The 13,312-nt window shown below is 62.3% G+C and overlaps 1 protein-coding gene across 8 annotated transcripts in view; it reads right to left on the reverse strand.

Moving 5' to 3' along the window:
• Window positions 1–13,312, reverse strand: part of MYRF (myelin regulatory factor) — a 31,420-nt gene that overhangs the window by 3,101 nt on the left and 15,007 nt on the right. For 3 of the 8 annotated variants that reach the window (XM_070069645.2, XM_070069653.2, XM_089307819.1), the window contains 21 exons: window positions 12,961–13,240; window positions 11,862–12,112; window positions 11,661–11,784; window positions 9,911–10,106; window positions 8,773–8,849; window positions 8,548–8,658; window positions 8,146–8,236; window positions 7,576–7,776; window positions 7,236–7,347; window positions 6,718–6,827; window positions 5,927–6,087; window positions 5,781–5,853; window positions 5,425–5,513; window positions 4,790–4,858; window positions 4,305–4,385; window positions 4,056–4,144; window positions 3,765–3,956; window positions 3,260–3,511; window positions 1,592–1,679; window positions 1,296–1,370; window positions 882–987 (listed from right to left, as the gene is read on the reverse strand). In XM_070069645.2, coding sequence (XP_069925746.1) covers window positions 882–987; window positions 1,296–1,370; window positions 1,592–1,679; window positions 3,260–3,511; window positions 3,765–3,956; window positions 4,056–4,144; window positions 4,305–4,385; window positions 4,790–4,858; window positions 5,425–5,513; window positions 5,781–5,853; window positions 5,927–6,087; window positions 6,718–6,827; window positions 7,236–7,347; window positions 7,576–7,776; window positions 8,146–8,236; window positions 8,548–8,658; window positions 8,773–8,849; window positions 9,911–10,106; window positions 11,661–11,784; window positions 11,862–12,112; window positions 12,961–13,240 — 2,828 coding nt within the window. The remainder of the gene's footprint in view (window positions 1–881; window positions 988–1,295; window positions 1,371–1,591; window positions 1,680–3,259; window positions 3,512–3,764; window positions 3,957–4,055; window positions 4,145–4,304; window positions 4,386–4,789; window positions 4,859–5,424; window positions 5,514–5,780; window positions 5,854–5,926; window positions 6,088–6,717; window positions 6,828–7,235; window positions 7,348–7,575; window positions 7,777–8,145; window positions 8,237–8,547; window positions 8,659–8,772; window positions 8,850–9,910; window positions 10,107–11,660; window positions 11,785–11,861; window positions 12,113–12,960; window positions 13,241–13,312) is intronic. The other 5 variants (XM_070069652.2, XM_089307830.1, XM_070069649.2 and 2 more) reach the window with 4 other exon arrangements.

Raw genomic sequence — 13,312 nt, forward strand, 5'->3', positions numbered from 1 at the left:
GCCTGCATGGCTCTCTCCCTCACAGGGTAGCACGAGGCCCAGCTGTAGGCAGCTCCCCCATCTCTCACCCGAGGCTTTGCCTGAGCCTAATCCAATGAGCATCTAGCTGGGACACTGTGGGACACTGTCTCCTTTGGGACACTCAGTTACTCCCTCCCCCAATCAAAGTACTGTCTGCACCTCCTTTCTCTGACTCTAGGGAGTGCATTTTGGGAAGTTGAAGCCTGTGTTCATCCCACTGGTGTCTCCCATATCTGGGAGCACAGAGCTTGAAACAGGAAGCCCCAATAACTATTTGTTGACTAAACACTCCTTCCCTTCACTTGCCAGTCTTCTCCCATGGCCTCTCAGGCCCAAGGAGAAGCTGGTCTATTGGCCCCAGGATAGTCCTAACTTCTGGTTGTCCACATGGCCAGCAAGGAGCTGGATGGTGACAGGGCCCTACCCTCAGTTCCAGGCATGGAGCCCGAGAGCTCTTCTAAGACTGAAGATCTAACTGTGCCACTTCCCCAATCTGAGCAGGAGGTGTAGGTCCCTTCTTGCCACAGCAGGCCCCAACCATTCCACCTCCCTGACTCGCAGCCCTCCCTGCCCCAGGCTCCCAGGAAGTCCGCCCATCTCCATCATGGCACTCAACCCAGCTTAGTCCTTGCCGAACTTGCATCCCCAGGGCGCCATCACTGCACACACCGGAGATGCTTGGTAGAGAGTGGAATGAATGAGCACGGGCAGGTATGGCAAGGCCCAGCCCCCCAAGTATCCCCTGTGGGGATGCCTTCTCTCCAACTCCTGGCTCCCCCATCACTTGTTCATGGGTCCAGCTGTGCCCGGGAAAGGGGAGCTCAAGAGCCTGCCTGGCCCATACCTTCCCAGCCCCCTACCTGGGTATCCTGGTGGGAGTGGAGACTCTCCAGGAAGCCCCCCTCATCGCAGGGCTCCTCCTTTGACGTCAGGCTGCACAGCACCACAGACACGGGGGAGGAGGAGCTGGGGAAAAGGCCCAGTTAGCAGGAAAGTGGGGATCCTAAGTCTCTCAGTCCCACCCCTGAAACAAGCCACTGGAAAACAGGCCTAATAACCAAGGTCCTAGGAGGGCCAAACCCTTCCCATATACCATTGCATATGCTCCTACAGCCTGCGAGGTCATCTCAGCCAGTTCACCACACACAGACAATGGGGTCAGCACTCCACCCCCGCCCCACACCCCAGGTCGTCCAGGTCCTGCTCAGGCTGTCCTGAGGCTCTGCGGGGGCTTCTCCGTGGCTCCCACCCCCCCCCCCCCCGCCGGCACTTACTTCATCTGCAGGGTCAGGCTGAGGTGCAGCGGGGTGCTGCTGCTGATGGGGATGTGGTAGGTGAAGTTTCCAGGCCTGAAGGGGCGAAACCGCCACCTCAGCCCCAGACCACCCTGTCGAAGCATCTCCCTCTGACTCCTCACCCCTAGCTAGTCCCTGGGACCCTTCAGAGGCCTGGAAAGGGGCTGCCCTGCCGTGTGTGGGAGGCCCCTCCCCAAGGGGGGCAAGATTGGGGCACCTATGTTCGTGTCACCTGAGGGAACCCCCCGGGGGGTAAGGGACAACGGACAACCCACCTGCACGCGTCCCCTGGAGCACAGTACTGGGAAGTGATGGGCATCGAATTCTCCAGCACCTGGATGGAGGTCAGGGAAGGCACTGGGTCTGCAAGGAGAAAGGCTGTTGGGCAGGGAGGTGCCAGGCAGGACACCGATGAGCAGCAGTCCGGTCTTCCCTAGCCAGATCTGGCTCACTCATGCCTCAGTGTGACTAAGCTTTGGGGTATTTCCAGGCTCCCACAAATGGCCAGGGTCACACTGCACCCCTTCCCCAGCAGCTCCTTGTTCCCATGGGCCTGAGGTCTGCCTCCTGCACAGAACCAGGGCACCCAGAAGCCGGGACCCAACTTCCAGATCCCTTGCAGTGGGTGCAGGAGCCACTCAGAGGCCTCCCTTCCTGACCACACATCTCTTCCCAGCTCTGGGTTCAGGATGTTCCTCAGTAGCCTGGAACCTGCCATGGCAGAGTGCTCACAAGTCAGGGCTCTGCCCGACCCAGAGAGCCCACCTCCCAACATTCCTCGGCCCGCAGCCTGCACTGGATGATCCCATCAGCCTGGCTGGCTGGCTAAGGGGTGGCACTGAGGTGTGATGGGCAGCTGGGAGGGGGAGGGACAAAGCTCGCTTGTTCATCCTGGTTCACCTGCAGGCTCACTGTTGCCTGATCCTTCCACTAAGGAAGGGAGAAAGCACGGAACAGGCTGCTGAACACATGCTGGGCCCAGTTTTGAACTCTGAGGCACAACCCAGGGACACAGGATTCCAGCAGGATGCAGAACACCCTGGCAGCCAGGGACACGTGTCCTTCCCACTTCCCTTCTGGGCAAACCTAAATGTCTTTCACAGACTCAGTTCCAGTGTCACCTCCTGCAGGGACGCCTCCCTCAGTCACCTCGCCAGGCCCAGAGCTGCCTGCCTGTCCTCTTGGAGCCTTGTCACACGGCGGTGTTGTCCTCTGCAAGCGCGCGGAGGGCAGGGGCATGGCTGTCTCCCTCACCCCATGCCCTGCACAGAGCCAGCCCCAGAGCAGCACCCCAGGGAACAGCTGCCTGGGGAGCATCCATCCCTTGAGGTTTCCCTACCACCTGCAACTTCAATCTCTGCAAGTCTCCGTTTCCAAGGTTATTTATGCTTTAAGCCACAAAACCCATCATAGGAAAGTTGCTGAGGAGGCGCAGAGCTGCCTGAGAGAAGCTCACAAGGCTCCTAGCCTCTCCTTGGATCTCCGGGGCAGCCCAAGGGGCACCTGGGAGGAACGGATTCTGGAGACCTCTGCAATAGAAGGTTCTCTAGCTTTGTTAAAACCCAAGGCAAGAGATGGGAGAAGTGCAGGGAGCCCTGTACAGCACCTTTCTCTTCCTGGCGTGACCAAGGAGCTAGGCTCAACAGGCAGACCTGACGTGAAATCCCAGCACGGCTGCTGTGGGCTGCAGGACCCGGGCAAGTCTCTGCACCTAAACCTCTGCTGTTTCCTCATATCAGCAGCGTCCTTGCTGCAGGGTTGTGAGGATTACAGGATCCGATTATGAGGCTCCTGGCCAAATCCTGACACTTAGGATGTGCTCTGCAGGTGTCTGTTGACTGACAGTTCTGCACCCACGCAGCCATGTGACTGGGCTGAAAAGGGCCCTGGATGACGAGCTTTGCTGGGCTGTGTGGGGAGCTGTCAGGTGCAAGATAAAGTACCTGGCTGGCCCTGGGCCCGAGTGGGCTGGGCAGGACCCAGGCTGGGCTCGGGAGCCCCTCGGCGGGCCCGACCATGGAAATCAAGACTGGGGCTGTTCTTGGCTTTGCCCTGGCTCCCAGGGAAGGGGACGGCAGGGCTGGCCACAGGCTCCACACTCTTGGGATGCTTGGAATGGCCAATGCCATTGGCTGAAAGGCCCCAGGACTTGGCTCTGATGTTGGTGACGGGCAGCAGGGCCACCTGGCTAGGGCCTGTGGATAGAAGCAGGGACAGGCTGTAAAGGGGGGTTGCTGCCTCCTGTCTGGCAGTCCCCGGGGTCCCCTGGACTCTGAGTGAACCCCATCAGTCTCCTGGTCCCCCTCGGCGTGACTCCCCAGTCTATCTCCAGAGCCTCACTCTGGGCTTTAGGAGACCCTCCCACCAGTAGGTCTTGGGGTCCTTTTTCTGGACTCAGATAACTCCTCCTATCCCCCAACCCAAGCCCTGTCTCTGAGGTAACCATACCTGAATGGTTGGTGGTGGGGCTGGGACTGGGGCTGAGGCCATGGCCAGGGTTAAAGCTGGGGCCGAGACTAGGGTGTATGGGAGGGCTGGGGGTGGGTGAGGAGCAGCAGACGACAGGGCAGGGGTGGCTGGAGCACAGGTCCAGGGTACGGATGGTGGGTCCTGGGGTGGAGCTGGTCAGGCCCGTGGTAACTGAAAGAGGGAGACTGTGTGAGCTGGAGGGGAACAGCAGAGCCCCGCACCACAGCGTCTCCCCTGCTCCACGCCCCCAGACCTGCCCCAGGCACACACCCAGCAACAAAGAGGGCACGTCTGGTGGTAGCCCAGTGGTCACGGGGGACTGTCGGAGCTGAGTGGTCCCAAAGCTCTGGCTGGACCTGCTGGGGAAGGATGGGCTGAGCTCAGAAGGACTGAGGGGCTCAGAAGGGGGAGGCTTGGGGGGTCTGGAGAAGCAGGAGGGGCAGGAGGAGGTGGAGAGGGAAGGTGGAAAGGAGGCAGGCAGAAGGGGAGCAGGAGCCAGCGAGGGAGGGGCAGACGTACCATGGGCACATGGCCTCACTCCCCCCAGGGTGCTGGGGCCGGAGCAGGGCCAGGAGACAGGAAGTAGACACGGCAAAAGAGCTAAGGGCAGCAGAGAGGCAAGGGGCAGACAGGCCCAGGGGAGGAGAGAGAGAAGACACAGTCAGAAGTGACCCCAGAAGCTGGGAGTGATAGTGGGCACACAGCCCAGGTCTTGCCCTGGCCCTCCTCCCTTCTTCCCCCACGCCCGTTCCAACCCCGGGCCCCTCAAATGAGCCCCGACTCCCAGAGGCCCAGTTACCTGGAGGAACACTGAGGGGGGCAGAAAGAGACATCAGTGTCAGCAGGGCCTGGGAACAGCTGCCCACCCTCCGGGGGCCCCTCCTACCCATCCTATCATGCTCCTGGCAGGCTGAACCCCTTCAGAGGACACAGCCTCCCTGGCTCCTCAACAAAGCCCACCTGGCCTGGCAGCCTGCTCAGTAGCCAGGCCCCCAGGGACATACCCATCAGTATCTACCAGGTCCTCCTCGGTGCGCAGGCTCAGCACGTACAGTGTGGACATGGATACCACGCTGGGAGCCACAGAGAAGGGTCCGTTAGAGCTGGCTCATTGTCCTTGCCGTTTCTCTTGCCCCAGGGGCTGGGCTCCCAGGTGGTACTTGCAAATAGGCTGAGGCACAGTGGGTTAAACCTGCAGTGCCAGCATCCCATATGGGTGCCGGTTCAAGTCCTGGCTGCTCTACTTCCAATCCAGCTCCCTGCTAATGCTCCTGGGAAAGCAGCAGAGGATGGCCCACGTGCTTGGGCCCCTGTACCCACGTGGGAGAACTAGAAGAAGCTCCCAACTTTGGCTGGCCTAGCCCCAGCCCATATGGCCATTTGAAGAGTGAACCAGAGGATGGAAGACATCTCCCACCCCCCACCCCCACTTACTCTACCTTTCAAATAAATAAATAAATCTTTAAAAATAAAATGTGCCTCCCCAGCCCCAGGAGGAGGAGACAGAAGCAGGCAGTCCCTGAGACCTCAGCCGCTTGCTCTCCCAAGCCGCGTCTTCCTCTCCCCCAAGCCCTGGGGTCCACGGACAGCTAGCCCCACCGCACAGCTCAGCTCCCGCAGGGCCAGGGGAACCAGTCACCTGAAGGCCATGACCACCACCAGAGCAATGATGGTTCCTTGCAGAAAGCGCTGGCTGATGCAGGCCTGGTCTGGGACCATGGACGATGACTAAGGAGAAAAAGAGAAAGATGCAGAGGGAGGCAGACTCGGGGAGCTCGCGGTCCTATCCACTGTGCACTCTGCGGGAGGGGGGAGTGCTCACAGCCCCATGCCCCCCTCCCCTGGGTGGGGCTGGGGCAGAGGGAGAGGCAGGAGAGTCTGGGAGGACGTTAGGGCCAGCAGAGGGGAGCACCTGGAGTCAGTGAGGCTGCAGAGGCGGGAGCCGGCAAGGGGAAGACCCGGGTCCAACCTGTCCCCACCCCTGCCCACCCTCACCTTGCTGGCCACCTTGGGAGGCCTCTTCTTGTGGGGGACACTGCCTGCCCGGCTGAACTGACTCCCTGCATGGCTGCAGCCAGAGAGCCAGGGTTAGGGCTGCCTCTGGGAAAAGGGCCTCCCCCTCCCCCACCCCACACCCCCACCTGAAGGCGCCCGAGCTGCCAGTGGACTTGAGGCTGTCAAGCCGCCGCAGTTTGGCCAGCTTGTGGCTCCAGCGCTCCAGCTCGTCGATGCGCGTCTCCAGGTTGTCCGTCAGCTTGCACAGCTCCTTCACAGCACCCACGTTCTCCATGAAGATGCGCTCCTGCCACAGGCATGGGCCAGCCTTGAGGGCACGCTCAGTCCCGGGAGCCCCAGGGACCCCAGGCTGCGGGCCACCAGGGAGCAGGAGGGGAGCCCCTGTGTCCACAGCCACCTGGAGCCCATCTCCTCCAGCCAAGTTTCTGCTCCTGCAGACCCCTGCACCTGCTTCCAAGCACAGCCTCACCTCGGCACCTTTGCCTGACCGCTGTCCTCATGGCTCCCCCCCAGACCTGCCCCTCTGATGACCACAGTGTCTCAGACCTCACTGAGGTGACAGCATGTTACACGTCCCCTTGGTGCCAGGTAAGTTGCAAACCTCATCCTCGCAACACGTTCGAACCCTGGCACACGCACATGAGGATGCTTTCGCAGTTCTATTTCTCTCCTCTGATGGAGGCGAGAGGCTGAGGGAAGGTGTCCTGACCTTGCTCACACAGCCTGCAGTGGCCAGATCCCACCTTTGATTCACCCCCTCTGCTGTGGGATGGGGAGGGGGCTCTGGAGACAGCGGGAGGAGACAGGCTGCTCCCGCCCTCCGTGCTGCAGTGCCCAGGTCGCCACAGGGGAGATGAAGCCCCAGCGGGCATGCCCCTTTGCAGCTTGGGCCGTGCAGCTCCCCTGCCCCACAGACCTTGTTCACGACCAAGAAGTTCTCTATGGTGTTTCCGTTGGCGAAGACCATGTCCCCCGTGTCCTTCACGGCCTCGGGCAGAATCTCCTTCACCTCCTGGGCGATGACGCCTGGGGAGGGACAAATCAGGGGTGTGTGGGGAGAGGGGCAGGCTTGGAGCAGGCGGGGAAATCTGGGTTCCAAGGCAGGAGCAGGGAAGTCCCAGCCCCAAGTGCACGCCAGGCGGCAGCTCTAGGGCTCCGGGTGTGCCACCCCAGGAGGAAGGGGCCTCTTCATCGGGGATATGAGGCAGGATTCTTCCAGGGGGCCGAGGGTGAGCTTCTGGGGACCAGGGAGGCGCGGATTTCTAGGGGCCAAGGGACAGGATTCCCAAGGACGAGGACAGAGCTTCAACAGTCAAGGGGAGAGGGTTCTGGGAGTAGGAACACAAACTCGCCACAGCACCAGGGCCAGCGAGGTCACTGAGGCCCAAGGTTATGAGGTTCCCGGACCCCACTCTGTGCCAGGCCAGCCCCTACCCGTCTCAGGCGCGGTGGCCTCGATGCCCGCGCTGGCAGCGAACTCGGGCTTGTATCTGTAGTGCACCAGGCGCATACGCGAGATTCTCTTCAGCTGCTCGGTGGTGTCCACCTGCGGGATAGCCAGGGCCCAGACTTAAGCTTCCTCTGCTGCGGCCGCCAGAGCCCCCGGAGCCCAGGAGGCCGGCAGCCCGGGGAGGCAGTGTGGAGGGGAACACCCCGCTGCTAGGGTCGCCAACATCCCCTTCCTCCTGCCCCGGCAGCCCCACCTTCCCGCCGTGCCCCGCCCACAAGCCCCGCCCCTGCCTGCAGCCTCTCAGCCCCATAGCCCCGCCCTCACCTCCTGCACGTGCTCCTTGGCGCGCAGGTCTGATGGGTGCATGAGGGAGCCCATGACCTTGACATTGCCGTGTACAACCAGCGCCTCGTCGGGACGATCGGTGTTGATGCCCACGCGGCCGTGGTGGAAGACGGTGTCGGGCACTTGCGCCCGCTGCCATAGCACGTCGCTGTCGCTCTCAAATTGGCCTGGGTTGGAGGCCTAGGGGAATTGGGGCTGGCTCAGGCCGGAGAGTGGGATCTGCAGGGCCCTAGGAAAGCTGTCCCCGTGGTTCAGCCGGGGCTCCTCACCCCACTCTGAACAACTTAAACTGTCCTGTCTGTTGTGACAACTGTTAGTCACTTGCGGGATCCCAGAAGGCGATGAGGTGCTATCCACCTCCTTGCTGTACTGTGAAGGAGATGCTGTGGCCCAGAGAGGGCGGCTGCCTCGCACGAGGCAACACAGCCGGCCCCCGGCAGGATCTGCGCTCCGGCTCCTGACTCCCCAGCACCCCTGTGTTTCTCCTGGGTGCTGTTTCGTGCAGCCCCGGGCAGGACTCTGTACCCACGAGGAGGAGGTGGTCCTCACCCGCACGATGATGCGTTCTGAGATCTGGGCAGCCAGCGTGTAGTTCTGATTCTGTGCGTGGGCCTGGAGAGCCACCACCAGCATGAAGTACCTGGGACACACAAGGGGTCTCAGAGGTGCCCAGCGTCCTGCCCTGGCTGCCCCTGCCCCCGGCCACCCTTCCTGGGCCAGCATGTATAGCTCCCCATTGTCATCTCAGCCCCTCCCTACACAGCAGGGACCCGAGCCTCCACCAGGGGGCAGAAATCCTCAGGGCCCACAGCACTGGCCCCCACAGCACTGGCCCCCACTCTTCCGTGAGTTAAGGACTCTGACCCTCAGCTGCCTCATCTGTGAAATGGGCCAGGCTGCGGGTGCTGTGCCGGGCATGCTCCCCAGGGGGTGCCTTCCTGCCCTGCTCACCTCTGGTCAGGGTTGGGCTTGCCTTTCTTGCGCATGTTGTTGGCCGTGGTCTCGCTGAAGTGCAGCCGCCCCACAGTCACCTTCGTGACCTGCTCAGGGGGCAGAGTGACCCTGCAGAGGAGGGGCATGGTGCTCAGGGGGCAGGGAGGGGCACCTGTGTGTCCGAGCCCCGCAGTCCCCTCCTGGGGGTGGGCGTGGGGGCCCTGGCGGGAACCAGACACTCACGTGACAGGGTTGAAGGGCCGCTTGCTGCGGTCTGACTGCGACTGCTCAATGTTGATGGACTGGTTCAGGGCCTCCAGCTGGCGAGGACAGAGCCCAGTTGCACCTCAGGGTGTCACCCCTGCCACTCCCAGTCCTACCCTCCGCCGCCTCTCAGCCCACTCCCCACAAACTCAAGCAGCTTCTCCTATAGAGCTGCCCCCCAAACACACCCTCCCTCCCCACCTCGAGCAAATACATGGCTTCCACATCCCCCTCCGAGTGCACGGCTCTCCTGGCTTCTGCACAGGGATGCAAACAAGGCACACTAGACGCCCCCTATACCACACAAACACCCTCTCAACCCCCATCCTCCCGCACTCCCACCACTGCAGCCAGCCCCACCCACACCCCAGCACACCCACTCACACTCAGCACACACCCGGCCCAGCTGCCTCTAGGAGGGCAGCCCTGTGGGGTCAGCCAGGAGGGGATGTGTTGGGGTACTGGGAGGGTGTCCCCAGGAGAGGGAAGGTGGGGGTGGGGACAGAGAATGGGCTGAGAGGCTGCAGCACAGCAAGTGGCCAGGCTGGAGCGAAAGGCTGGGTTCCAGGTCCCTGTGGGCTCAACTTAGACGCCAGGGCTATACTGGGAGAGCCCTGGGTGGGGGTCTCTGAACAACAGAGTGCCATGAACCCCAAGTCTCAGGTGGGGCAGGAGTTGGGGCCAGAGTGGAAGCTGCAGTGGACATTCAGGTAAGGAGGGCAATGACCTGGGCCACGGGAGAGGCAGCAGGGAGGCGAAGAGGGGACAGCACAGCCAGGTGCACAATAATAGGGGCAAGAAGACGCCGGCACCCAGGACCCTGGCACCCTGTCCCCTGAGGAAGGAGCCCAGGGGAGGGGCAAGCTGCAGGGAGTTTAGTTTGGGAATGGGAGCTGAGGCAGCCAATCACAGAGACAGGAGATGGGTCTTGTCTGGGGATGTCGGCCTGGGGGACGCGAGGCAGAGAGGGACACAGAACAAGAGGCAGGAGCGAGCTGGGGAGCCAGAGCTTTAGGGGCGCAGCCACAGGAAAGTGCAGCCACTGAAGGCTTTCAATGCCAGCCCCCAGCCCCAGCCTGGCCCCCGGGCCTCCCTCCCCACCCAGCCCCAGACCTGCCTTGACGCCGTGCAGCTTCAGGTAGAAGCAGTCGAGGGGCTTGAGGCCTTCGGGCGTCTTGACGTACTTGGGTTCCCCCAGCATGCCTATGTACACCGTAACCTGGAAGTGGTTCTTCTTCTGACACACAAAGGCATCGTCGCCCACCGAGAAGTTGAAGCCCTTGTCAGCATCCACGCGGTACGTGAGCATAGGCCTGCGGGACAGGTGGGGACAGTCACCTGGAGCCCCCAGGCCAGGCCTGCGTCCCAGTCAGGCTTCTACCCTGGACCCCACACCCTCAAACCGCATGGGGCTGCCCCCACAGCCCAGGAACAGCCGGGTCTGCCAAGTCCTTGGCCAATGTCCTGTCCTCCACGTGCCTGGGGCCACTGCCCTGCCCTGGTCATGGGGATCATAGGGCAAGACCCTGGAGGCCACCAAGGGGACTCCTCAGGAGGGGGCTTGGCGGCCCCTCACCACACTTGGCTCCATCCCAGAACAATGTCTGAAGCCCCCTTCCTCCGTCCCGGTCGGGGCAAGAGGGGCCAGGTCTGCAGAGTCTCACCCTGCCTGACAGCCGGTTGCCTTGGAAACGGTGGAACCAGGCGCCGGCTCTGCCGCACACCCAGCCTCTGCCCACCAGCTTGCTCAGGGCCCCCAAATACTCTCATCCTGACTCCTCCTGTCTGCCCAGGTAGGGAGAGGGGAGTCCTGCGCTTGCTCCTCACTCAGCCTGTTTGCCCAACTGTTGATGGGGTCAGTGTCCCAAGCCTGGCCCCTTTGGGACCTCCAGATGGCAGCAAAGAGGGCACTCACTGGCCGGTGGCTGAGTCCACCCTCTCCCAGACTCCCAAGCACGCATGGTGCCTGCCCTGGGCAAGCTGGGCAAGGGCAATGCTTCCAACTCGTGGGAAGAAGCATTCAGGGACTTCAGGAAGGCCTGGGCTCTCCACCTCCTTGCCCCATGAGGCTCAGGCCACCCGCCAGACCTAGCAAAGCACCCAGGAGTGCCCAGGCCATACTGCAGGCCTCAGCTGCCAGCTTCCTGGCCTTGGGACCTGCAGTGGCAGGGTTGGCCCAGGAGTATAGAGGTGGGAGTAGGAGGTTCCTGTCCGGGTTCAGCCCCACACCCAGGCAGGACCTCACAGGACCCTTCGGCCACCCCAGCTGGTGGCTAAGAACCCCACCCAGCCTGGGACGCCTGACTCCAGGAGGCCAGACTCACCGGCTGTGAGTCGGCCCAAGCCCCAGCCACCTTGCCCACAATGGACAACGTCCAAAGTGATCGAGGGGAGTCGCCCTTCACCGGCCTGGGCTTCTGGGGGAGCAGGGGGTGGTGCCCACAGGGCTCCTGGCCTGCGGCCTGGGAAGCTGAATCCATATGGGTTTAGAGGGAGGGCTAGGAATGCCCAGGCAGCCTATGACCCAGTCCTCCCCCACCCCTCCTCCCTCCTGCAGGGAGAGGGCTGCTGGAAGGGCCCGCTTACACTCAACTTCCTGCTACCTTCCTGGAATGCAGGAGGAGGGGGAGGAGGAGGGACAGGAGGAGCCAGCGAACACCCCTCCACCCACTTCTCCTTGACTTGGCGCCCGCGGCCCCTCCCTGGCAGACACAACCTTCTTAGGGAGGCCTGGGGCTGGCCCAATACCCAGGATGCCCGAGCCTGTTTGCTCTCCTGTAAAATGGGCCTGTCTTGGACCCAGTGTGCTCCCAGGCCTGCTCTAGGATCTCAACAGGGAGAGGTGACCAGTGGCAAGCGTCACTCACAGCTCCTTGTAGTTGGCATCATACAATGTTGCCCATTTGTTCTGCTGATGCGGTTGCCACTTGATGGACTGGTAGTTGGGGTCCAGGTAAGAGCCACTGAGGCTGTCATTGTCCTGCAGAAGACCTAGAGAGAAGGAATGCCCATGCGGACCCTCGCCCTGGGCCCCCCGCCCCACCTGGAAGGGCTGGCCAGCCATATACCTGGTGAGGGTGCACCCGGTGGGTGCCAAGGTGGAGTCTGGACCCGGGCGATGCTGAGGGGCAAGGAGCCAGGGCCAGGTGAAAGCGGACCCTGGGGAGGCCAAGGTGGGGACGGGGCTCTTGCGGGGTGCGGGGGCAGGGCTGTCACAGTGCCAGGCTCCTGCTTGATCATCCCATTCAGCATCTGGGCATTGAGGGTGTTGGGAGGCGATTCAGAGTGTTTCCTCTTCTTGGAGGGGTGGGTGGGGAGCCTGGGGAGACACACAGGTACACCGTGGGGGCTGGCTTCCCCTGAGCCCTCTCCCACTGAGCAGTCACACAACGCTCACCTCTGCACCCAGTGTTGGCTGGTTACGCGCAGGCCAGAGCACATGTCCCACAGGAAGCGCTCAGGCTGTGCCTCCTCCCCTCCCCCAAGCTCCCCCATCATCAGTGCTGCCGATCTCCGCTGTCTACACTCTTCCCTGACCCCCCAGACAGTGGCGCTCTGGAGGGCAGGAGCCACCTCTCCATCAGGCCCAGCAAAGGGCCCAGCAGGTGTCTGCACAATCCATAAGCCGGTCCCATCCTTGTTGTGTCAATGTCAGTGTCACCCCATAGTGGGTTTCTATGGACAGCAGCCTCGGTGGGTCAGAAACAAGCCACAGACAGACTAGGCTACCAAAGGTGGGGCAGGACTGCCTCCTTGGGGGGCCGACTGCACCCCTTCCCCTTCTGGTTTACAAGATGCTTTGACAGAATCTCTCCTTGAACTCCACTGTGCATGGAACCAGGTAAAACGACAGGTGGAGTCAGGTGGCCCCTACAGAAGCCAGGGCCTCCTCTAGATAGCCGCAAGTCACTGGCGGCAGTTACAAAGACCACCCTTGGTTCCAGTCCTAGCTCTGCCCCTCCCTAGTTCCACTGTCTTAGCAATCCACTTCCCTCTCTCGAGACCTCAGTTTATCAGACTGTGCCCACCAGATAATTAGCTGAGGCCATAAACCCCCCAGGGCACATGACCCCCCCATCCTCTATGTAGAGCTTTCTGCCCCAGCCCCCCCATCTCCTGCCCCCATCCCATCTCCCCAGCCTCGGGAAGCGGCAGCCCAGGTCTTACTCAGCTCCATGCTGCTGCAGCAGCTGGTGCAGCACCTGGGACTGCTGGGGGTGGTGGAGATCCGTGGGCACCAGCCCCTGCCCCATGGCAGCATACGGGGGGATCGGGGGTTCAGCCTTCATGTACAGGTCCCGCTGCAGGACAGGGTAGTGAGGTGGAGGTGGCGGGGGTGGCGGGGGGCCTGGCAGGTGAGCTGGAGGTGGGGGTGGGTGCTCCAGGCGGGAGGGCACTCCCACATGGCACAGGGTCTCGGGGGTTATCGTCCGCAGGAGATGGGGGTCTGTGGGAGAGATGGGGGCAGGCGTCAGAGACCAACCTCACTCAGGTTCTTGGGCACCCATGCCCTTTAAGC

This window comes from Oryctolagus cuniculus, chromosome 1 (genome assembly GCF_051225735.1).
Source record: "Oryctolagus cuniculus isolate XC-2025 breed Fujian yellow rabbit chromosome 1, ASM5122573v1, whole genome shotgun sequence".
Lineage (NCBI taxonomy): Eukaryota > Metazoa > Chordata > Mammalia > Lagomorpha > Leporidae > Oryctolagus > Oryctolagus cuniculus.